The sequence below is a fragment of the Trichomycterus rosablanca genome, chromosome 12 (assembly GCF_030014385.1).
Source record: "Trichomycterus rosablanca isolate fTriRos1 chromosome 12, fTriRos1.hap1, whole genome shotgun sequence".
NCBI lineage: Eukaryota > Metazoa > Chordata > Actinopteri > Siluriformes > Trichomycteridae > Trichomycterus > Trichomycterus rosablanca.
This window is the reverse complement of record NC_085999.1, coordinates 35,053,580-35,080,542: the sequence shown is the minus strand read 5'-3', so window position 1 is coordinate 35,080,542 and position 26,963 is coordinate 35,053,580. Positions and strand designations below refer to the sequence as shown.

Here is a 26,963-nt window from a genome sequence, read left to right as displayed (position 1 = left end):
CACACACACACACACACACACTCTCACTCACACACACACACACACACACACACACACACATTAACGCACACTCATTTAGAGCAATTTTTAGTAGCTCCAGTTGACCTGATTGCATGTTTTTGGACATATCATTTATTGCCTCCAAGGTTGTCAATAACTTTAAGACTGCGTTTTGTTTGAACAGGGGATTCATCACAGAAGAATTGGCAGGAGGACTTTGTGGAGCTGAAGGATGTTTTTGCAGTGAAAGTGAAGCGTCGACGTTCAGCTGGTCAGCAGATTGGAGGCACACTGCTCGGCATCACACTGTTCATCTGTAAGGGCAAGGGAGCTAAACTCAAACATCACGAAATCCACCTGGATAACATGAGCGTGGACCACTGTGAGATCTGGTTCAAACACATCAAAGAAATCCTGAACAGTAAGTAAATATGGTTTTATCCCATCCCAGATCAAACCAAAACCTCCCAAGCATCACGTCACAGAAACACATCTCATACACAACGTGTGTCAGAAGGCTTGTGAAGCTGAAAGCCAGTGTTTAACGTTGTGACCTTTGATCCCTCAAACTGCACCGCATTAAAAGCCAACATGCTTTTATAATTAGGGCTGGCTCGATACCACTTTTTTATGTCCGATACCGATACTGCAAATTGAGTATCTGCCGATACCAATACCAATACCAATTACGCCATTTCTCCTCTCAAACAACTAAGCAGTAATAATACACATCTCAATGCACCATGGTTAAACTAGCTCTCTAAATAACAATGCTCAGACTGTTAAACAAATATTCTAAAGGAATAAATACAGAACCTACAACATCACACTTCTGCAAAACTGCTGTTTTTATTTTCTTTTACACACAGAACATTTAGCAACATTTTTGGTTTCACTTACAATCGAGCTGTTGTTCACATCTCACTTTACGACGTGTCGTATAAAGTGTCTACAATTGGAAGATGTGGATGTCAATCAAACGCGATGGACCAATTAGAATTGACTCAGAGTTGAGATTTTCCATTAAAGTTCTGTCACGTTTTTAGATTATTAAATACCAAAGCGCGCATATTAAAAAACCCTGCTGGATTTTGAAAAGGACATCTGTGGCTAAACGGGAAATGGTGTAGTTTGTTTTATTTCATAACACTAATGGAGTAATCGTTGAGGATGTGAGAGATCTCCAAGAGATAAGATAGGTTTTCTTTATCTCAGCTGAGCGATTTATTGTTTATAAAGCGATTTTTGTTGTGTTTAAACAGTGTTTTTAGATGTTTTTTAAATGCTAAAAGTTTAAGTAGATCAGTGTGTTTTAATTTCTGAATGGCTGTTGCAGATGAGTTGTAGATCAGTGGCACATGTTAATGATGTCATCAAGCTTGAGCTGGCAATAAACGGCACTCTGTTGGAACGTATCTTCATGTGTTATTTGCTTTACACACAAACAATGGCCTTATTTACATTGTGTTATTTACATTAAGCAACAGTATCAGAACGTTTTTTTTCTTCCGATATCCGATCCATTGATTTGGGCCAATATCGGACTGATACAGATACAGAGTATTGGATCGGTGCTAGCTCTATTTATAATGATAATGAAATGGGCTCAGGAATGCTTCACACAGTGTTCTCTCTGGCCTAAAGAGAAAAATAATAATCCTGATGGTCCCTGGTGCAAAAATACAGCTCTTCTTTAAACACGACAATGCCAAGTCACATTCAAAATGTAATACGACAGCGTAGCTTTTGTAGTAAAAGAGTGCAGGTGCTAGACAGATCTGCCTGCAGTCCAGATTTCAGGTAAATTTGAAGCTCAAGTGTTAAATCAAATAGGAACTTTTAAAAATTGTCTTTAATAACCAAAACCAATGGTGTTTTCTGTTTGCAAACAGTTGCAGAAGATTGTTGGAGGAGAGGTGATGTAACACAGTGGTAAACTTGCTCCTAATATAACTTTTTTGCAGCCAGCAAATGTGTTGCAGCCATTTACAGGCAGAGTGAAAGCTTGACCGCCCTCACGGTGGAAAAGCAAACTCAAACTATCAGCACTTTTTATTATTAGGTATCTAAATGTGACGTGGTACAGATGCTTTATCTGGAAGTTTTTATTGCAGCGCTTTGCATGGTGCAAACATTAACATGGCAAACATTGGCCACGCTTTCTGCTTTATTACGTTTACAGATGCCAGTTGAACATAGTCAGGAATGGTTTACTCGACTCGCTAATGAATTTCAGACAGTCTATCATAAGTAAATGATTTCTCAGGTACACACATTGTAAGCAAAGCTACCCAAAATAGCAGCTCATAAATGTCAGAATGTCTTCTGCTGGCTGTGTTGCTTGATTGTATAAACATGTAGCCATTATTAATTGTATAATAGAACATACTGTGATAATAGTCATGGGCAGTATACACCATTCTGCCAAAGCGTGCATGGCTATGCCTATTTGATAACAATGGTTGATGTGAGGGTCAGGGATCTATTAAATGTTGGGCTCACTGTAGTTTCTTATAGTTCCAATGCAGCAGATCTGATCAGCATAAAGACCAGAGGGACTTTGATAAGGACCAAATCATTATGACCAGACGACTGGTATGAAGTATCACCAAACCTGCAAGTTTTGGTGACAGGTAGCAATTGTCGGCCAGAAGGATCGAGCAACAAAGCCACAGGTTGTTGGGCGGCCAAGACTCACTGCGTGGCGTCTGATACTGACCAAACAGAAGATCTAATGTGGCTTCGATTACAGATCATTTTAATTCTGGTGGTGAGGTGAACACACATTGCATCAAACCCTTCTGTGTGGGGGCTGCACAGTCAGAGACCACTCAAAGGGCCCATGCTAACTCCTGTTCACCATCACATCACCTACAGTTGGCACACAGGCATCAGAACTGGACATCAGATTAACTGGAGCTGCCCATAAATGGTGGATTTACAGACAGGGTCCACTCCAGAAACAGGATGTCATCCCACCTCTGGTACAGTTCTCTCTTTCAGGGCTATTTCTTTGTGAGGCCCAAAATGCTAGGACACGGAGTGAATTCCCAAACAGAAATAAAAGTCCTGTTATTGCACCCTAGCCAAAAACCGGACCGAGCAGCCTGGTATCGCGGTGTTAGAGAAAATTAGTTTTGCCAGCAAAGGACATGGCAAGTATGAGAGGAAGAAGTGGTGATATATAGAAAGACTTTCAACCGAAGCGAATTAATGCTCACAAGGCACACATCAATCAAAACGAGACACAAATAGTCAGTGCCTCTGATTATAATGGCAATGCGGAAAAACACGACTCTTAACATGGAACATTACACACTTAGACCTGACGTTGTTTAGAAATGGATACAAGAGGTAGTCCCGACCTGTGGGAATCTACTATTCTGTTTGTTTGATTAGTACAGAGCTTTCTAAAACTTTGCATTAAAATCCTTGTGGTCTAATGGGTGCAGTCAAACTATTCCTATTTATTTGGGCACATAGAATCAATTATAAACACTAATAAGGAATTAGGAAGTCATTTCACAGAGTTAAATTAAATATTTACCAGAATTGTCATCTGAGAATCATCTAATGTCAATTTGACCTAAAATATTTTGTCATATTTTATAGGAAAACCTCAGAAAACTCCTGATAGACGTTTTGTTTCTGTGCTCCAATCGTTCAGTCACACAATAAAATAAATTTGTAGAAATTCCAAAATGACCTGAATCAATGACAAACTTGCCTCTTTCAAGTGTATAAAAACTTTTAACTGCAGCTGTAGCTAACCAGGTACTTGCTTGCTTTTTTCAGTATTTGCACTGAGTAGGCATCAAATTTGAGACCTGTGAGTGCATGGACCAAACAAACAAACAACAAACCCCTTGAAACTTTATTATTATTATTAAGTGATCAGTAATTTAAGGGCTATTGTGATTTAAAAATGACACATAAACTACATGCCCTCTTCCCTCAACAACACTGTGTGTCTGTACATCAGGCCTTGCGTTGTATGGTTGCATATTGGTCGTACGTTGAGGAGAATTGGAGGGAGGGAGGTGGTTTGGCTGTGAGAGGCTGTTGGAAGACAGAGGAGGAACAGGTTGCTCCCCTGGCCTCCCTGCAGTTTGTAATTATCCGTTCTCCTCACACCAGCACCGGCTGCCAAAACAGGCCAGTACCGGACAGGTGTCCTTCCAAAACGCCTTGGCCATCATCTCGCTTCTCTTAAATTTGTTAAATTTGGATTTTGCCACATGTATAATATTACACTATTACTGTATAATAAAGATAGAAAAAGATTTTTTTCTTCTTCAGGCAGAGATGTGAGATTTGAATCCTGGGTATTTTGTGCAAAAAAATATTTAGAATGTCTGCAGATAAAAGAAACTTTTTTATATTATTTTAATTTTAGTGGATAAATTGTGTAAATTAAATGTGTAAAATGATGCAGAGATCAGAAAAGAAAAGCATAATTTCAATTTCACAGAAATACAGAATGAAAATTTAACTACTCAGGGTTTCTTTAACCTCCCAAAACATTGGTTTATCTGCCCTAAATTGCCCCTAGGTGAGAGTTGGCTTGCGGTTGTTGCACATTACTAGTATACATATGTTTCGCAAAGGCAGAACATGCATAATACTACATATGGAGTATATACTGGGGTAGTAGGAAGTATATGTACTGGGGCAGTATGGAGTATACACTGGGGCAGTAAGAAGTATATGTACTGGGGCAGTATGGAGTATATACTTGAATGGTAGGAATATATGTACTGGGGCAGTATGGAGTATACACTAGGGCAGTAGGAAGTATACAGTATGTACTGGGGCAGTATGGATTATATACTGGGGCAGTAGGAAGTATACAGTATGTACTGGGGCAGTATGGAGTATATACTAGGGTAGTAGGTAGTATGTGTACTGGGCAGTATGGAGTATATACTAGGGCAGTAGGAAGTATACACCGACCAGGCATAACATTATGACCACTGACAGGTGAAGTGAATAACACTGATTATCTCTTCATCACAGCACCTGTTAGTGGGGGGGATATACAGTATGAGGCAGCAAGTGAAAATTTTATCCTCAAAGTTGATGTTAAAGGCAGAAAAAATGGGCGAGCGTGAGGATTTGAGTGAGTTTGACGAGGGTCAGATTGTGATGGCTAGACGACTGGGTCAGAGCATCTCCAAAACTGCAGCTCTTGTGGGGTGTTCCCGGTCCACAGTGGTCAGTATCTATCAAAAGTGGTCCAAGGAAGGAACAGTGGTAAACCTGCGACAGGGTCATGGGCGGCCAAAGCTCATTGATGCACGTGGGGAAAGAAGGCTGGTCCGTGTGGTCCGATCCAACAGACAAGCTACTGTAGCTCAGATTGCCGAAGAAGTTCATGCTGGTTCTGATAGAAAGGTGTCACAATACACAGAGCATCACAGTTTGTTATGACAACCAAAAGGGGGACCAACACAATATTAGGAAGGTGGTCATAATGTTATGCCTGATCTGTGTATGTACTGGGGCAGTATGGAGTATTTACTGGGGCAGTAGGAAGTATAAGTACTGGGGCAGTATGGAGTATATTCTAATATACTGGAGCAGTATGGAATATATACAACACAAATTAATTTAATAACACTTGCTTATTTTTACACGTGGTCTGGTCTTAAATCTGCACTAATCCTGTGCTGGTTAATCCCTCCAATTCTGGTTACAACAGCAAATACACTGTCTGTGATGTAGGTGCCTGGCTCATCAGGAATTAGATTGGATTAGCCCAAATCTCGTACCCCATTGCTCAGTGCTTTTTTCAGTGACGTTGTCAGTTCTGTTTATAAGCTGAACACTGCACACTAACTCTAAATCCTCCGTTTATAAATAGTATGATGCTTCATGTACAAATGTACTGGAGTTTAAAATCACATTCACATGTTCAGTTTCAGGATTATATTGTAACCTGTTACATGCTGGATTGGACAGTTTTGGATGAAAGCTGCATTTAGCTTCTCCTTCATTTCCTTTCCTGGCCTGAGTGACTGAACGTCAGCGTCTGATTGGCTGAACCATGATAACGATGGGGTGCGTTCCAAGCGCTATGCGTACGATCAGTTCACGCATGGTTCTTATTAAAATCAGTGGCACTGTGTTGTGTTTTTAACAGATGCCAGTCTAGCCCATTGACTTTACCAGTGCTGGTTTCTCGTCTTTTGCATGTGATTTGCACTGTTTCTATGCTGTGTGAATTGGAAAGCATGTCCTCTGATGCGCTACATGAATTCATTAACATAATTAAAGGAACATGCCTACAGGGGCTCATGGGTTCAGTTATTGTTACAGAGAGAATGCTAAAAAGATGCTAAATTAGGTAAGTCTAAAATCTGAGGTTAAAGTATTGCAGCGGGGGTTAAGTGACCCATTTTAACAGCTCCAGTTTTTCTGCAACCCTGCCACAATGCCCTTTTACCCCACTCCTTATATTTCCAGTGTCATACCGTACACAGACACACACACACACACACACACACACACACAGTTTGGTATATGATATAATTGTCCGCTTTCAGAATACACTTTGATCTTGGTAAGATTTGGTGACAAACCTTAAACATTTTAATAAATAATGTAATCGAATGAACATAAAAATTAATTCTGATGCCAAAGCTCTGCCCGTAGATGCCTGAAGTTTTTTGAATAAATAATAACCAGGCATCCGGTGTAAGAAACGATTTGCTGTGGTGACTCCTACATACGGGAGCAGCCGAAAGAAAAACAAATATGAATTATTTATATTTATTTTTACTTATCACTTTTTCTTGGTCAGGGTGACGGTGGGTCTAGTGCCACCCGGAAATGCCGTACACAGGGCAGGAACACACCCTGGATAAGAAAACTCACTCACATATTTACTTACAGCTAGGAGTAATTTAGAACAATATCCACCTGTTAAATGTTTTGGTAAGGAGGTAAGAGCTAGAATACCTTGAGTAAACCCTTATGGACACACGGAGAACATGCAAAACTCTTGTCAGACATCATCCACAATTGAGGTTAGAACCCAGGCCCTCAGGATTCATGCTGCAGTGCATCACCCTATTTACCGTCTACTACATAATTCTGATGTTATTATACATTTAACATAGATTGTTTACTCTTTACTATGCTTCACCTGGTCAGGTTCACAGAGTGTCCTGCTCTAGTTGAAAACACTAGGCGGAATGCAGGAACACACCCTGAACTGGATGCCAGTCTATCATAGAGCAACTCTGCATTCATGTATTTATTGTAGCCATTAATGCAGCCTCACTCCCGCCCAGAGTTTGCTTCAAACAGGTGTACAGGAGTGTGAGACTTTCTTTCACTAAAGTTTAATCTTTACCCACAATCCTCAGTGCCTTTTTGTCCTCTGGTGTCCAGGTGCTAAGGAACAGTGGCATGCGGGCATCTCGCACTACATTAGGTTCCTACATTAGCCAACCTGTGCTAATGCGTTTCTTGTGCCACATGTCGCCACACATGAGTGCCTGCTCGAAATGATTCTTTGATTGCCTTTGTGCAGTACTTTATAAACAACTCATACACACACACACACACACACTTATTATTTTGGACTGCAGGATTATCTATGTTGTTTTATGGCTGCGCTAGAATCATCGTCGCCGCCTCCTGCGGATTACAGGCATGCTCACCTGTTCAGTCAGTCCCAAGGTTCCCGGCCCGGTGTTTCCCAGGGATCCCTTAATAATGTCGCACAATGGAGGGTGTGTCCCAGCTGACACCAAACACAAAAGGTGTGCCGATCCACCGCCCCCCTCCCGAAAAATAAAACCCCCTCTTCTTTGACGTTTTATTTCAACCTTATTCAAGGTGGGCTGTGGATGGCGAAGGCCTCATCACCTCAGCCTGACAAACCGTGCGATGTGGTCTGACTTGAGCATGAGGCCTTGAAGCGGGCCACGAAACACCACAGAGGGAGAGAGACAATAGTAGCACCTGTAGTAGGGGGCAAAACGCGAGGCAGCCCAAGGCTCTGTCCGATGGCCTCCGACTGATTGTCCCCTAAACCCTCTTTTGAAAGATTAGGCAGCACAGGTCAATACGGGACCTGGGAACGCCCCCTTTGGACACATAATGTGCTCATGGTGCTCGTGTCAGAGCGAGTGGTCACACTTTGGCATCAAGTCAGGCTTTATTGTCTGGGAGGGAGAGGAGAATACTGGAGGTGTAGAGGTAGAGCTTAAGGGTCGAGACGCTGCCGGAACGGCTCTTCATTGTCTCGGTGGAGGTGCGCGTGGGTGCATGCGGGGCCCCGTAGCATAAGCGGTGAGCATAATTGCTTCGAGTTGTTTAACAAGATAATAGAGGGGCCGTTTCTTGTCTCTGAAAAAAGTCCTTTGGAACATAAGTTTTCTCCGCTGAAAGAGCGTGCAGAACGGCCGCTGTCAGACGGCCGGCCGGATTACGTTACACATTAACAGCTTTTCCATTAAGTCACCCGCCGTCTCCATGGTGACTTTCTCTCTCTGAGCTCTGTGGAGACGGGCGGGTTGCCGTGTCAGCGGCGTGTGTGTTGACCCGAGTGCAATCGCAGTCTTTACACAGTATTTTTTCAGACTTCTTGCGGGTTTGTAATCCAGATGGATGGATCGGTCGCACTCACACTCCGATTTGTGTCGGACTCTAATTAAGGTCGCTAATTAGATGACTGCTAGTAGGTGTCAGATCAGACTGAAGTGTTTCGAGAGCCAAAGAGTATCTATCACGCAAGTTAAGCTCCAAAAGCTCGGAACTTTGGTTCCAACTTTTGTACCCAGGTGGGCAGGTGGTACCGGTGCTGCACAGCTCCAACAACCCAGGTTGGATCTGCATCTTTGGTTGCATTGTGTTTAGAGTATGACCCGTTCTCTATGATATGTTCATGTAGTTTTCAGCCAGGGTATTAAGTTTCCACCCTCCCAATCACATGCCAGTATGTAGATTGGCTACTCTAAATTGTTTCTAAGTGTGAGTGAGTTTGTGATACTCAGTGATAAACTGGAACTGGGTGTACTGGGTGTATTTTGTCGTTGAACGCAGTGTTTTTAGGATAAGCTCTGGATCCACTGTGAATATTACCAGGATAAAGGACTTACTAATAAGGTTTGTGTAATGTTCTTTGGGATGACAGAGTGGTGCAGCTGGAAGGGGGAGTGGGTTTTGTAGATCTATTAGGAGTATGGTGTGTTTGGAAGGTGGGTTGGCAGCTCTTATTATGCCGTTGGGTGTGAGTATGGAAATATGTGAGTGTTTGTTGTGCTGTCTTGTTAGGATTTCCCCTCTGTTTTTGTCCATGATGTATTTTTTCCTTTCACCCAGCATTTTCAAGTGGTTCTGGACCCAACACGACCCTGACCGGAGAAGCATTTAAAGAGAATGAATACATGAATGATGACTGTAAGAGAAATAACTTTTGTGTAATTCATTAGAAGTGAATGAATGTGTTTAGTTGAGATGAGTGGTAGGACGACTAATTAATTTAGGCGAGTTAATTAGACTCTGCATTGACGTGAATGAGTGAGTTTGTCTGTGAGAACGAAAAAAAACTGAGAGAATAATTTGATGAAGCAGTGAGGCCTTCTGTTCTGGTGTTTCAGTGTTAGGTGGACAGATGCTGGGGATCACCACGCTGTAGGTAACAGTACGTATCAGTTTCTCCAACTGCTGTGTGTGTGTGTGTGTGTGTGTGTGTGTGTGTGTGTGTGTGTGTGTGTGTGTGTGTTCACCTGACTCATTTCTCAGTCTCGGCTGTCATCCCCAGAGGTGGAACCGACCTTCGCTCAGACAGAACAGAGGCGCAAACACATGTTGCTTTATTTTCGGCTCACAAAATGTAGAAATATGGCGTCAAAAATCTTTATTGAAATACGTGGAATATATTCAGAGCTTTTGGACACCTGACCATGAGCTTGTTGGACATCCGTTTAAAAAAGTGGTATTAAAATTGAGTGACCTCAAGATTGAGTGATCTTTTCAGCTTAAACAACAGCCTTTTTTTTTTTTAGAAGGCTTTTTAAGACTTTGAAGTATGTCTGTGGGGATTTGAGCTCATTCAGTCAAATGAGCATTTATATGGCTGGGCACTGATTTTGGTCAAGCAAGCCTCAATGATGTTCCAGTTCATTCCAAAGCTGTTCAGTGGGACTGATGTCAGGGCTCTGTGCAGACCACTGAAGTTTCTTTTTAATTGAAACCAAGCTTTTTTTATATATCTTATAATATAATATAAACTTTTATATAGACTTTATTGCTTTATGCACGGGGCACAGTCATGCTGGAACAGGAAAGAGCATTCCCTAAATTGTTGCTTCAAAGTTGAAAGCATATCATTTCCTTATCATCTCCTACAGAATTGATTTGTTGCTATTAGCAGTTCTTGTGGCTAATATACATGAATTAAAAATTAGAAGTGGTGTCCCAATACTTTTGTTCATATAGTGTGCGTTACAATGTGACAGTCTGTGTTCAACACTCAGAACGCGGATGATAGATTTTTAATTTGATGTCATTTCTAAGCATCTTCAGGTCCAAAGATCATCTGTACAAGCACGAGTCCATAAGTACAAGATACATGGAACAGTGGTCTGTTTACCAAGATATGCCAGATATCATATGAGATCATAAGTGGTTATAACAGTTGATGTCAGGTACTGTAGCTATAGTGCTAAGCTGAAGAGAAAAAAAACATTGATCACCGAACACTAGGTTTGTGTTAAAGAGAAAGTAAATCAGTTCTAAATAACGGCATCGTTAATCAGATCCTCTAATTAATCAATTCAAAAGCACAGGGACCCGTCTTCATTATCATAATGCCACTCCAGACGCCCCAGCTCACAATTCAAAATGCCATCGACGACTGTAAACCTGCAATGTTTTCATTTGGACGAGGAGCCTCAGTTTCCATCCCGGTTGTTCTCCTCCTGGAGCGCTCCCCCCGTGTGTGATCCCCCTGCTCGAGGGGACAAATCTGGAGACCCCCTGCTGCTAAAGCTCGCTAATGCCAGTCCCTGATTCTTCGCCAGATGCTCCTCTCTTGGCACGGGATCTGAGGAAGCATCTAGGCGTTCGGCCCGCGTGTGGAGAGGAGCTGGGCGCTCTTCATCCTGCCGTCTCCTGTATGGCTCCTCTTCAACCTCCTCCTCCTCCTCCTCCACTTACTCGGCGTGGCTTTGACCTTTCCCACACGGAGGCCTCCAGCGTGCGCCGCCACTCGGGGATTTTTTACTGCAAAAATAAGACATCTGTTCCCAAGGATTAGCACGTTTTTCTCCGAGCTTGAGCGAGCGCACTGGGTTCGGGCTGCAGGGCCTCCAGACTGCTCATGCGCAGCGTTACAGCCACGGTTCCTGTCTTCATGTCATCGACGCTGTATACCTCTTAATACAGTGAGATGATTACGGCAGAACCGTATTCACCATCTTCAGTTACACTCGACACAATTCTCTCTGCTGAGCTCAGGAAGAGTCTTACTGTTCACGTGGAACTAAACACGTGGGACTATGCATATATCTGTCTTTCTGTCTGTCTGTCTGTACATACACATTTAATGTGTCTATTAATGCATATATCTGTCTGTCTGTCTGTCTGTCTGTACATACACATTCAATGTGTCTATTAATGCATATATCTGTCTTTCTGTCTGTCTGTACATACACATTTAATGTGTCTATTAATGCATATATCTGTCTGTCTGTCTGTCTGTATAGACATACATCTTTGATGTGTCTTAATGCATATATCTGTCTTTCTGTCTGTCTGTCTGTCTGTCTGTCTGTCTGTCTGTACATACACATTTAATGTGTCTATGCATATATCTGTTTTTCGGTCTGTATGCCTGTCTACATGTCTTTCTTTCTGTATATACAGTATATCTATCTGTTTATTGATGCATATGGCTTTCTGTCTGTCTATACATATATCTGTCTATTTATCTATCTATACATATATCTGTCTGTCTGTCTATACCTACTGTCTATTTATGTGTCTATACATATATCTGTCTATTTATCTATCTATACATATATCTGTCTGTCTGTCTACCTATATCTGTCTATTTATGTGTCTATACATATATCTGTCTATTTATCTATCTATACATATATCTGTCTGTCTGTCTACCTATATCTGTCTATTTATGTGTCTATACATATATCTGTCTATTTATCTATCTATACATATATCTGTCTGTCTGTCTGTCTGTCTGTCTATACCTATATCTGTCTATTTATCTATCTATACATATATCTGTCTGTCTGTCTATACCTATATCTGTCTATTTATGTGTCTATACATATATCTGTCTATTTATCTATCTATACATATATCTGTCTGTCTGTCTAAACCTATATCTGTCTATTTATGTGTCTATACATATATCTGTCTATTTATCTATCTATACATATATCTGTCTGTCTGTCTGTCTATACCTATATCTGTCTATTTATCTATCTATACATATATCTGTCTGTCTGTCTATACCTATATCTATCTATTTATGTGTCTATACATATATCTGTCTGTCTGTCTATTGTGAATATGTCTGTTTGTCTGTCTACATATATCTGTCTGCCTGTTATAAATATATCTGTCTATAATAAATATATCTGTCTATACATTTATCTGTCTGTCTGTTTATACACATACAGTATCTGTATGTCTGTCTATACAGTGGGGTCAAAAAGTATTTAGTCAGCCACTGATTGTGCAAGTTGTCCTACTTAGAAAGATGAGAGAGGTCTGTAATTTTCATCATAGCTACACTTCAACTATGAGAGACAAAATGAGAAAAAAAAATCCAGGAAATCACATTGTAGGATTTTTAAAGAATTTATTTGTAAATTATGGTGGAAAATAAGTATATGGTCAATAACAAAAGTTCAACTCAATACTTTGTAACATGACCTTTGTTGGCAATGACAGAGGTCAAACGTTTCCTGTAAGTCTTCACCAGGTTTGCACACACTGTAGCTGGTATTTTGGCCCATTCCTCCATGCAGATCTCCTCTAGAGCAGTGAAGTTTTGGGGCTGTCGCTGGGCAACACGGACTCCACAAATTTCTTATGGGGTTGAGGTCTGGAGACTGGCTAGGCCACTCCAGGACCTTGAAATGCTTTTTACGGAGCCACTCCTTCGTTGCCCGAGCGGTGTGTTTGGGATCATTGTCATGCTGGAGGACCCAGCCACGTTCCATCTTCAATGCTCTCACTGATGGAAGGAGGTTTGGGCTTAAAATCTCATGATACATGGCCCCGTTCATTCTTCCCTTAACACGGATCAGTCGTCCTGTCCCCTTTGCAGAAAAACAGCCTCAAAGCATGATGTTTCCACCCCCATGCTTCACAGTAGGTATGGTGTTTACTCAGCATTCTTCTTCCTCCAAACACAACGAGTTGAGTTTTTACCAAAAAGTTCCATTTTGGTTTCATCTGACCACATGATATTCTCCCAATCCTCTTCTGGATCATCCATAAGCTCTCTGGCAAACTTCAGACGGGTCTGGACATGTACTGGCTTAAGCAGGGGGACAAGCCTGGCACTGCAGGATTTGAGTCCCTCTCGGCGTAGTGTGTTACTGATGGTAGCCTTTGTTACTTTGGTCCCAGCTCTCTGCAGGTCATTTATCAGGTCCCTCCATGTAGTTCTGGGATTTTTGCTCACCGTTCTCATGATCATTTTGACCCCACGGGATGAGATCTTGACCCCAAGATCATTATCAATGGTCTTGTATGTCTTCCATTTTCTTACAATTGCTCCCACAGTTGATTTATTCACACCAACCTGCTTGCCTATTGTAGATTCACTCTTCCCAGCCTGGTGCAGGTCTACAGTTTTCTTCCTGGTGTCCTTCGACAGCTCTTTGGTCTTGGCCATGGTTGACTGTTTGAGGCTGTGGACAGGTGTCTTTTATACAGGTAACGAGTGGAGGACAGATGAGCTTCTTAATGAAGAAGTTACAGGTCTGTGAGAGCCAGAAATCTTGCTTGTTTGTTATTGACCAAATACTTATTTTCCACCATAATTTACAAATAAATTCTTTAAAAATCCTACAATGTGATTTCCTGGATTTTTTCTCATTTTGTCTCTCATAGTTGAAGTGTACCTATGATGAAAATTACAAACCTCTCTCATCTTTCTAAGTAGGACAACTTGCACAATCAGTGGCTGACTAAATACTTTTTGACCCCACTGTACATATATCTGTCTGTCTGTATATTATGAATATGTCTGTCTGTCTACATACAGTATATCTGTCTGTCTGCCTATTATAAATATATCTGTCTGTCTGTCTGTTAGAAATATATTTGTCTGTCTATTATAAATATATCTGTCTGTCTCTTATGAATATATCTGTCTGTCTGTATATACATTTATATGTTGGTCTGTCTGTCTGTCTACATAAATCTGGTTGGCTGGCTATTATTTCATATATCTCTCTGTATGTTCATACACGTCTGTCAGTATGTTTGTCTATACGTATATTTGTCTGTCTGTCTGTCTGTCTGTCTGTCTGTCCATTTATGAACCTGTCTTTTTATTAATAGATGTAAATACCTGTCAGTCTATACATACACCTCTCAGTCTGTTAATGCAAATGTCTGTCTGTCTGTCTGATTAACTCTCTGTCTCTCTGTGTATATATACACTACTGGACATTGTATTTAAAAAACATAAAAAAGTTGATCAGTGAAAACACTGGAAATTTTTACTTTTTCCCTATAATAACACTATAAGGACACTAATATTCTGTATGTTCTACCTGTCCACTCCCCACTGTCCCCTTAGTAATTTACATGATTTAGGAGACGTGGTGTGGACATTCCATGAGGTCATCAGGTGTATGTTGGCCGCTGTGTGACTCACAGGCCAGACCACAGCTCCTCTGTGTATGCATGTGAGTTAATGTGCTAATGTCACCCCACACTCCCCAGCCCGAGTGTGCATCTGCACCAGCCGACTCCGCCTCTCCCCCCAGAGTGGACCACCCGTCACTGGGGAGCTTTTCTCCCGTAATCAGCTCTAAATTACCTGAGCTTGGCATCGGGTTACACATCGATCTCAGCTGCTAAACAAAAGCCCAGCACTGCCCGTAAAATACACCCACTATGCCTGTGCTAACGAGGGGGAAGAGAGGGAGTGCAGCAGGAAATACACACTGAGTCTGTCTCAGGAGACTCAGACAGACAGACAGAAAGATAGATAGACTAATAAATGGTATCTGGTATCAGGTCATTATTGGCAGCTCCTTTAACTTCTGTTTCGTTGAAGGTGGATCTTCCTACAGTGCATCCTGCTGAGATTTCTTCCTCAGGTAAACAATCGCCACGTGCCCGGCTGTCCATATGATCTTAGAGAACACAGGATTTGTCAAACCAGTCAACCTTTTTACGTTGATCAGTTGTCCAGCTCTGATGACTGTGTGTCGACTCTCGACTGGAGTCATCAAGGGCTCTTTGACTGGCATTTAACTCTGCAGCCCCGTACACAGAAGGGTTCAATGCAGTGTGTGTTGTGACACATTTACCTCATCACCAGAATTACAGTGATCTGCAACCTGAGCCGCAGTAGCCCCTCTAGTGGTCTGTCCCAGACATCACAGTCTTCCTGTCCTCTGTCATAAATGAGTCTTGGTCAGCCAACAATATGTCGGCAATTTGTTCCTTGTCCCTTCTTGCACCACAGTTGGTGGTACTCACTAGGGCTGCTTGATGGATGGATGGATGGATGGATGGATGGAAGGATGGATGGATAGATAGATAGATAGATAGATAGATAGATAGATAGATAGATAGATAGATAGATAGATAGATAGACTGATAAACTGATAGACAGATAGACAGACAGACAGACAGACTGACAGACAGACAGACAGACAGACAGACAGACAGACAGACAGACAGACAGACAGATAGATAGATAGATAGATAGATAGATAGATAGATAGACTGATAGATAGACAGACAGACAGACAGACAGACAGACAGACAGACAGATAGATAGATAGATAGATAGATATTATTAATCCCGAAAGAAAATTATGGCGGCTTCAATCCAGATAATTATATCTGCTGCATTCAACTTTTGAACAATGAGGAACTGCTATCAGCCCAACATTTACTAGATCTCTCACCCTCACGTGTGCCATTGTTATTAAATAGGCACCGTCATTCACATCTTTAAGGGTGGTTCTTAGGTTTTGGATTATCATTGGAGAAACTTTCTGATGTTACCAAGGATAAAAATTAACCAATCAACTTTATTTATAGAAATATGTAGATTAAACAAACAGTATGTGTATATTAGATTTTAGTCATAACCCAGTTTAAGTGAACAGTGTTGAAGCAGGGTCTCTGCATATCTCGCATGTAATAAATCGAACTGAGTGCAGTATTCAGATGGGTTGTGGTTCTGCCAGTAAAAGGTCAGTTCTGTGCGTAATTACCACACGTGAAAGTAAGCGACTTATGCTCTGTTAATCGCTGTGGCCTTTGGCAGGATCAAAAACAGGTCTGAAACTCGAGCATGGATCAGATTCCTCAGAGATGCTGAGTGGTGTTCACGCTAACACAGGATTATGTACCATAGTAACAGCACACAGCAACCAGCAATGATTTACATCTCCACATCCATCTCACACATCCTGCTCCCATATACACATGAATACTGTATGTACTACTGTACTTTTTAGGGCGGCACGGTGGCTAAGTGGGTAGCACTATCGCCTCACAGCAAGAAGGTCCTGGGTTCGATCCCCAGGTGGGGCGGTCTGGGTCCTTTCTGTGTGGAGTTTGCATGTTCGCCCCGTGTCTGCGTGGGTTTCCTCCGGGAGCTCCGGTTTCCTCCCACAGTCCAAAGACATGCAAGTGAGGTGAACTGGAGATACAAAATTGTCCAAGATGACGTGTTCGATATAACCTTGTGAACTGATGAATCTTGTGTAATGAGTAACTACTGTTCCTGTCATGAATGTAACCAAAGTGTAAAAACATGACGTTAAAATCCTAATAAACAAACAAACAAACTGCACTTTTTAAATACATAGTGACTAGTGTGTGTGTGTGTGTGTGTGTGTGTGTGTGTGTGTGTGTGTGTGTGTGTGTGTGTATGGAAATGAAAAACACTACTCCAGTTTCTCTTTATTGGTCCAAGCTACAGTTAAAGTCAAAATCTACACACTTATCTATAACGTGGAGTTTTCTGCAACAGTTTTTGTGACTAAATCAAGTCGAATTTATTTGCATAGCAGCCTCAGGTGAGTGAAAAGATTCATGTCAGAACCCCTTTGAGGTAAAACAAACACAAGATGTAGTTAAAATATGAAATAAGAAGTCAGCTGTGCAGACTATAGCGTGAGACTCATGTGCTCATAATTATTACTGCATAACTGAAAGCGGGCAAACTAGAAAGTGACAAAGCCATAAGGGCTCGAATGGGACATCAGCGCTCATCTTCATTGCCAGCAATCCTGAGTGATTGTATGTGAGAGGCAGAATTACAGCAATTCAACATCCCTGATCACTGCAAATCTCTATGACCATGAACCACTAAGCTCTGCACCTTCTTTTAAAGCCAGGGTTACACCAAGCCCGGTTTCAAGAGAGCTAAAACCTAGTACAGCCAGAAGACCAAACATGTTATATAAAACTCAGCCAGCAAGTAGGGCAGACAACATGGTTTAAATACATACACACTCTTTGTGCAAAAAAGTGTTGTTTTTTTAATCATACATACAGGGGTTGGACAAAATAACTGAAACACCTGTCATTTTAGTGTGGGAGGTTTCATGGCTAAATTGGACCAGTCTGGTGGCCAATCTTCATTAATTGCACATTGCAACAGTAAGAGCAGAGTGTGAAGGTTCAATTAGCAGGGTAAGAGCACAGTTTTGCTCAAAATATTGCAATGCACACAACATTATGGGTGACATACCAGAGTTCAAAAGAGGACAAATTGTTGGTGCACGTCTTGCTGGCGCATCTGTGACCAAGACAGCAAGTCTTTGTGATGTATCAAGAGCCACGGTATCCAGGGTAATGTCAGCATACCACCAAGAAGGACAAACCACATCCAACAGGATTAACTGTGGACGCAAGAGGAAGCTGTCTGAAAGGGATGTTCGGGTGCTAACCCGGATTGTATCCAAAAAACATAAAACCACGGCTGCCCAAATCACGGCAGAATTAAATGTGCACCTCAACTCTCCTGTTTCCACCAGAACTGTCCGTCGGGAGCTCCACAGGGTCAATATACACGGCCGGGCTGCTATAGCCAAACCTTTGGTCACTCGTGCCAATGCCAAACGTCTGTTTCAATGGTGCAAGGAGCGCAAATCTTGGGCTGTGGACAATGTGAAACATGTATTGTTCTCTGATGAGTCCACCTTTACTGTTTTCCCCACATCCGGGAGAGTTACGGTGTGGAGAAGCCCCAAAGAAGCGTACCACCCAGACTGTTGCATGCCCAGAGTGAAGCATGGGGGTGGATCAGTGATGGTTTGGGCTGCCATATCATGGCATTCCCTTGGCCCAATACTTGTGCTAGATGGGCGCGTCACTGCCAAGGACTACCGAACCATTCTGGAGGACCATGTGCATCCAATGGCGGTGCCGTGTATCAGGATGACAATGCACCAATACACACAGCAAGACTGGTGAAAGATTGGTTTGATGAACATGAAAGTGAAGTTGAACATCTCCCATGGCCTGCACAGTCACCAGATCTAAATATTATTGAGCCACTTTGGGGTGTTTTGGAGAAGCGAGTCAGGAAACGTTTTCCTCCACCAGCATCACGTAGTGACCTGGCCACTATCCTGCAAGAAGAATGGCTTAAAATCCCTCTGACCACTGTGCAGGACTTGTATATGTCATTTCCAAGACGAATTGACGCTGTATTGGCCGCAAAAGGAGGCCCTACACCATACTAATAAATTATTGTGGTCTAAAACCAGGTGTTTCAGTTATTTTGTCCAACCCCTGTACATGTTTTTTAATATTATAATATCCTTAGTGATTATAGTTGACTACCGCTGGTGACTTTTTTTATACCCATATAAACAGGGATGGTTTGACTCCACTTATTCGAATTTCATTGAACAGTAATCAAGAACCACAAAAAGGTCAGCTCTGAATAAAAAGCTGCGAAAACATAGATGACACTGTCCACAATCAAATGAGCTTTACATTACCATGGGTTTAGAGGCTGTCAGGCAAAAAAGAAGCACATAGTAAAATATTTATGTACGCCATGTCCCTTAAAAGTGCATGTAAACTTCTGCCTTCAGCTGTACACAAGCCAGACAAGCCCATCATTGGTGTCTGTAAGATTCCATTTACCATACAGAATCAGGTAGCAGCTTCCTGCAGACATGTTCACCTGCCCTTCTACAATGCAAAATCATCAGCTTAAAAAGATGCAGCAGCTTCCTGTGTTTGGACCTGTCTGAGCCTGCCACATTCACAGATGTATTAAAGTAATAATCCAATGATGGATATGAACATCAATAAAATCAATTTTGAAATGAAATTCTACTCATTGTGTAATCTCTCCCTTTCTGCCCTGTTTGAACTACGACCCTGTAACCTCACCCACCCTGTGATGTCAACAGGGGTTAATTTAAAGACAACAGGATTAAATGGGCTGCATGATAGTGGATTGAGGATATGATTTGTGCATTTGGTACTGTGGCAATTCTTGGAGTTCTGTTGATCCGACACACTCCGGAAATAACAGGCCTCCTTCCATAATTCTTACTAATTATGAAAAAGGACAATTTTCAATGAGATAAAGAGGAAGAGAGGGTTCAACAAAAAATGGTAAAAAAAAAATTGATAGCAAAAACACGAGGGCTTGATGTATAAGTGAATTATGGCGTAGTGCAGTCTGTGCATTTTTTTTTTTTTTTTTTTTTTTTCAATTTTCTCCCCTAGTCTAGTTGTGTCCAATTACCCTGACTGCGTCCTCTATACTAATTCAACCCTTCACCACTGACTGAGGACGCCTCTCAACTGACATACGCCCCCTCCGGCACATACAGTCAGTACAGACTGCATTTTTTACCTGCACGAGTCGAGTTCATACACTGACGGGCACTGTGTACGGAGGGCCACACCCCCATCAGCATTATTCCTCAGCCCTGTGCAGGTGCCATCAGTCAGTCAGCAGGGGCCGCAGTTGCACCGGTTATGAGGACCTATGGTCTGACTTTTTACCCCTATGAACAACAGCCAATCGGAAGGCAGAGCTGAGATTCGATACGATGTATTCGAAACCCCAACTCTGGTACGCTAGCGTACTTTTTACCGCTGCGCCACCTGAGCGGCTCAGTCTGTGCTTTTATGTGATTGCTGTATATGCTTGCAACCTGTCTGAGATAATATTACTAAAGCTGTAGCTAATGAACCATTTTTCACCTAGTAATTATAGGTAGTATTATAGGCTCTGGTTTTAGGAGTAGGGCTGTCTGGTTAACCATCATGACTCAGTAGAGGATTAACGGTATTGCTCAAGGACCCAACAGGGACAACTTGAAGCAGTGACCTTCTGATTACAAGTTCAAATCTGTTGAGCTGCCACTACCCTGCGAACAACATTTTAAAATGGGTGAATTCCTATTCCAATCAAAAAAGAAAAAAAGTCTTCAAACACTTTATATTCTGCTGTTTTTCATTTTTAACATCTGCTTTAACGTCTGGCTTCAGTGGGACAGTGCACCAATCCACCGCAGACACTCGGCCCTCCCTCCCCAGTCAATCATGTTTGCACAGATGCCTGACCGGCTGATAGCTCTGCTGAGATTTGAACCCAGATCCCAGTGGTTGTGGGCTATTAGATAGTAATACATCGTAATAAATAGTTTGTGATCATTTTCATGCAATTAGTTTTAATCTATTTAGAAACAGTTTGTTTAATCTTAGTTTAATTAATTCAGCTCTCCTCTAGGCTGCATGATGAGGATTGGGGTTCTTTTAATTCTGGTTCCCCCCAAGGTTTCTTCTTTATAATATTTAGGGAGTTTTTTGGTTTTTTTCGCTCCTGCTGCCCTCCCTTGCTTATTACAGGTTTTGGACCAAAATTTCTGCAAAGCTGGTTTGAACCTTATTCATTGTAAAAAATGCTATACAAATAGATTTGGCAAGACATGAAGGAAACAACAGCTGTACAGCTCAGGATTAAATAAACTAAATGCAGTTTCCACAAAACATTACAGTAATCAATCAATCAATTATTTAATCAATCAATAAAAAATAAATGTTTGATAAAAAATAATAATAATAAATTAAAATTATTAACCCCCCAAAAATAGTTGATTGATTACTTTAACAATGTTTGTTGTTGGCTGTTTTTGTTTAGTCAGCATTAGAGTGGGTCCTACAGAGAACTCACTACTTTCTAGGAGTTCAAGCACAGTGATAATCATTACAGAATGGACACTGGAATAATGAAGATACAGATGGAAGTGGAGTGGACAGATGCTAAAGAATACCAAATACAAATGTGTGTGTGTGTGTGTGTGTATGTGTGTGTGTGTATTCATGACATCCTTCGTTTTTGGCAGAGTTTCAAGCAGCATGAACAACAGCAGCAGTCATGACCTTTCAACTCTAAGCTGGGTGAACTTAAACTGTGTCAGAGCACAAAAGCTCCATTCAGTTCCATGATCATTCTAGTGCTGAACACACACACACACACACACACACACACACACACTCACACAAACACTCACACACACACACACACACACACGCACACACACACACACATTGACAGATGTGAGCTCCTTTACAGTGGAGGTGCACTGAGTCTTTAAATAAGTACCCATGGGGCTCAGGTTTACACCACACTCATTCACCCTCTTTTTTTCTTTTCTCACTCTGTCTCTCACTCTGTCTCACTCTGTTACTCTCCTCCTCACCCTGTTACTCATTATCTACCTCACTGTGTCTACCTCAATCTGTCTCTACCTTACTGTCACTGTCTCTACCTCACTGTCACTCTGCCTCTACCTCTCTTTCTCACTTAGTTGCTCTCTACCTCACCCTGTCTCTTCCTCACATTTTCTCTTAGTTGCTCATTGCCTCTTTTACCCTGCCTCTACCTTACTCTGTCACTCTGTCTCTATCTTACTCTGTCTCTACCTCAGTCTGTCTCTACCTCGCTGTCACTTTATCTCTACCTTACTGTCACTCTGTCTCTACATTCTCTTTAAGCTGCTCTCTACCTCACTTTGTCACTCTGCCCTTACTGTACTCTGTTACCCTGTCTCTACCTCACTCTTTACTCTGCCTCTTCCTCACTCTGTCACTTGTCTCTACCTCATTTTGTCAGCACGTAAGATACCTGACTTGTAACAGCTAGGAGGCTGGTTCAAGCCTCACCACTACAGTTCTCCACTGCGGAGCCCCACAGCAAGGCCCTTAATCAATAACTGCTTGAATTTTATGTAGTTACAATTGCAAATCATTCAGCTTTTGCTACACGCCATACATTTAAATGCATGAATGTGCCCCTGTGCACTATCCGAGGTCTGTTAAGACATGGTTTGACTTGGTGGAAAGAAAATTCTAGTGGTACTCATATCAACCCCATTTAACAGTTTTTGGATGAACTGGAACATTAATAGAGATCCAGGCCTTCTTGTCCAGCATCAGTGCCTGATACTCTTTTGACTGAATGGGCACAAGCTCATGGTCAGGTGTCCACATATTTTTAACCACGTTATAAAAATAGGTAGGTGGATAGGAACCCAGCTACAGAAGCACAGCGTGTTTGTATTCAAAATCTATTTTTTTGTTCATGTTCTTTACATATTGCAAATCACAGGGTTCTACCAGGTGTACTCGATTCACAGCATTTCATCTCCATGGCTATATTGATAAAATGTTATATGAACTAATATAACAGTTGTGGTTACTTATCATGCTTTAGTAGAGAATACAATTAAAAGAGTAGGGAGGTTTGGGATCACAGCAGCTGAGTCTCAGCAGTGCCATCGGCCTGGTCAGATGCTTTGTAGGAGCAGGTAGCCATGTCTGAGAGAGGGATGGTCATTTGCAGTATCCAATTTTAGTTGTCTGGTTGAGGTGCATGAGCAGTGTTGAAATACTTGGAGTTGTACATGAGGTGGAGGTTAGCAATTTTTTATGCTTCTTTCAGCTTTATTTTATTCTTTACTTGTGTTTCAGGCTTTAAGCATCATCCCAAATCTCTGAAGGTCTTTGTAAACCCAACCAGCCACAAGAAGGATGCATACCAAATCTACCAGGATCAGGTGGCACCTCTGTTCAAGCTCGCTGATATACAGGTTGATGTCACTGGTATGTCCACACACACACACACACACACACACACAGAGTTTATGCATGAAATTTTCAAAGTCAATAGATCAAGTCATGCACAGTGGTCCACTCTAAATTGCCCCTAGGCAGAAGTGAATTTGTTTGTTTATTAGGATTTTAACGTCGTTTTACACTTTGGTTACATTCATGACAGGAACGGTAGTTATTCATTACACAAGATTCATCAGTTCACAAGGTTATATCGAACACAGTCATGGATAATTTAGTGTCTCCAATTCACCTCACTTGCATGTCTTTGGACTGTGGGAGAAAACCGGAGCACCCGGAGGAAACCCACACAGACACGGGGAGAACATGCAAATTCCACACAGAAAGGACCCGCCTACATACATAATGTATTTCTACATTAATTTTGTTGAAATGATTAAATATAATTTGTGATGAATGGAGTACTGGTGCCCATCCCCAGTTCAGTCCAGCACATATGGACCTGCGTCTCCTGTGCTCGTGTGATGACATCATTATGTTTAGGTGATTGTGCCCTCTCAGGCCCTCAGGGCATTACTGGTGTCTGAGGTACAATAATGTTCCCCCTCAGGCCATGTCCAACCACATTGTTCACTCGCCACTACACACACACACAGCTCTGTGTACTGGTTTCCATTAGCAGTGTCTAATCAATAATAACGTAAAAGAATGTCCGGCCTCAGTGTTCTGATTTACTTACAAACTCAATACCAGAAAAGTCTGGACAGTAGGTAAAATGCAAATATAAACAGAACACGGTGTGTGTCTTTTAACTGTATGTTAAAAGTGATATCATTGTTATATCATTGTGTGTGTCTTTTAACTGTATGTTAAAAGTGATATCATTGTTATATCATTGTGTGTGTCTTTTAACTGTATGTTAAAAGTGATATCATTTGTGGAATGATAAAAATGCATGTTTTGAAAATTTGCTCAGGTAAACAGGTAGATAGGTTACAGCAGCTGGAGAAAACCTACATGGACACAGGTAGAACATGCAAACTCCACACATAAAGGCCCTGGTCTACCGGTCAAGGAATCAAACCCATGCCCTTCTTTCTGTAAAGTGTCATTGCTAAACACTGCGCCCTATTAAACATTAAACACAAACGAGCGACTTTGTGGCTGACCTGCTGATTTCACTCAGAACAGTAGTGTAGAGTGTTTACAGAGTTGTGTGAAAACATCCAATGAGTAGCAGTTTTGCAGCTGGAAGCTTCTTAGAAATAACTACACATTGAACTTTGAATTTTACTGCAAGAATGACCTGATTAAAGCTGTGACGTATGTGTGATCACTTAACAAAAAGGGACTTTAAATTCAGACTCCACGATGCCCACCACTCCTGACCAAGAAGCACAGGAACACTGGAAAATGCCAGAAGGAAATTGGATATGACTGCAGAGTTCTGGGACACAGTTCTGTAAAGTAATGAATCAAACCTGGAACCATTTGGCCACATGGATCAACAGTTTGTCTGGTACAAGAAGTTGAGGCTTATGAGCAGAAGAATACTTTCCTCCCTGTCATACATGGAGTGGATAAGTAATGATGTGGGGGTGTTTTTTTCTGCTGCAGGAACTTGGAGTCTTGACAGTGTGACTGGCATCTTAGATTTACAAAAATATCAGAAATTCAGCCTTGGTAATAACTGGATTTTCAAGCAAGACAATGATTCCAAGCACACTTTCAACTCAACCAGAGCTTGGTTAAGAGATCAGTGATGGAATATCCTGGAGCGGCCTCTCAGTCACAGGATTTGATGAGATTTAAAGAAAGAGGTCGCAGCTTGAGAGCCGTCCAACCTCAGTGAGCTGGAAGCTTTTGCATGAGAAGAATTAATGAAGATTCCACGAGGGAGGCGTCAGAAGCTTGTTAGCACTTATTAGAGGTAAACAAGGTAAAAGGATGTTGCACCAGGTACTGAGGCTGAGGGTTAAATAATAGTGCACAGATGTGTCAAGAGAACTAGATTGTATGTGTGTTTGTGTGTGTGTATGACTCTGGTGTGTGTATGATGTTTTGAAATATGGTGTGTGTGTGTGTGTGTGTGTGTGTGTGTGTGTGTGTGTGTGTGTGTGTGTTAGCTGTGTTCCGAGCATCTGTACCTCTATATTGTGAATATGTTTGTGTCTTGCACTCAGTAACCTGACCCAGGGGGCGGAGCTGCACCCATCTGTTCTAACATGGTCTACCACTGCCCCCCAACCCACTGCACCCATACACACACACACACACACACACACGCACACACACACACACACACACACACACACACACACAGCAGGCAGCCCTACTGGTACTACAGATCATGCCAGGCTCTGATAGTTGTAGATGTGTGAGTGCAGAAATGATCTGAGCAGTAATTCGGCTTGGTGATGGTTTGGCTCTGAGCGTCCACCATTAAAAGACACTTAAGTGTCATTGAAATAAAAATAACTTAATCAGTGGGGAATCTATTTGCACAGTTGCAGCAGAAGTAAGCTTTAACATTATTGAGAGAAATGTGCAGGACGTCCAGTGAGGCTCAAGCTCACGCTTCTCTTTAATGTTTGTCATTTATATGCGGTGGAAATATTGTAAAGCTGTTGTTTATCTGTTAAAAGTGCACCACTTTTGTTTTAAATGCTTTGAATTGACATTTTTAATTTGAGCTCATTTTAAAGTACTAATATTTTAAAAGCTATTGGCTTAAAAGTGGAATGCTATAAACGTATTAGCATTAAAAAATGATGAGCAAAAAAATGCGCATAGAAGTCCCCTAGGACTTCTTTCGATTTACAGAGCTGATCTGACTGCTGACCTTATCTATAGGTTAGGGAAGGCCCTTTTCTGTTCCAGCATGACTGTGACTTTGTCCTTAAACACATGGTTTGATGAGTTTGATGTAGAGGAACTGCAGCAGTCTCCATAGATCCCTGACCTCTCTGTTGAACGCTTCTGTAAGTGGACTGTGAGCCAGGCCTTCTCATACACCACTGGTGCCTGACCTTTCATATGATTAAATTACTACATACACTAGAAAATCCTCCCAGAGGTGTAAAAGTTGACATGGCTGCAAAGGTGGGGGCAAGTCTAGATTAAATAATTTTCATCTTTTTTGTAAGTGAATATATTGTGTTTTGAAGCAAAACAGTACATTTGTTCTGATGTGTGTGTCTGTGTGTGCATGTGTGTGTGTGTGTGGGGGGGGGGGGGGGTGTCAGGGGCAGCCATTTAGTACCCAGCAATTGTAAATCCAGACCTAGACCCTTGGCTACAGTTGTATTCGATAAAGTCCAGCACCACACAGCCAGATGCCTGCAGGATCAGGTCTTGTCCCTCAGTTTAGTTCGCAGTGGCTCCCTCTAAAGGTCAGTGGGACGAACTGCTCTTATGAAACTCTCAGCACCTCTCTCTCCTCCTCACACATGAACAGTCCAGGGTTGTATTCTTTTTATTTATTCTTTATTCTGGTCAGCACTGTGGTTTGTTTGATGCCACCTGGTAACATTAGTTAGTGAGGCAGAAACCCAGACCATGAAACACCCTGACACATTTATGTACTCACTTGGGCAGTTCTCTCATGTTTCTGGGAGGTTGAGGAAAAATCAAAGTACTTGGAAGAAAACTTAACTTGGGACAAA

General features: G+C 41.7%; 1 protein-coding gene across 3 annotated transcripts in view; it reads left to right on the top strand.

Annotated features, from left to right (window-relative positions):
* Nucleotides 1-26,963, top strand: part of cerkl (ceramide kinase-like) — a 79,810-nt gene that overhangs the window by 17,663 nt on the left and 35,184 nt on the right. For all 3 annotated transcript variants that reach the window (XM_063006129.1, XM_063006128.1, XM_063006127.1), the window contains exons 2-3: nt 185-421; nt 23,197-23,328. In XM_063006129.1, coding sequence (XP_062862199.1) covers nt 185-421; nt 23,197-23,328 — 369 coding nt within the window. The remainder of the gene's footprint in view (nt 1-184; nt 422-23,196; nt 23,329-26,963) is intronic.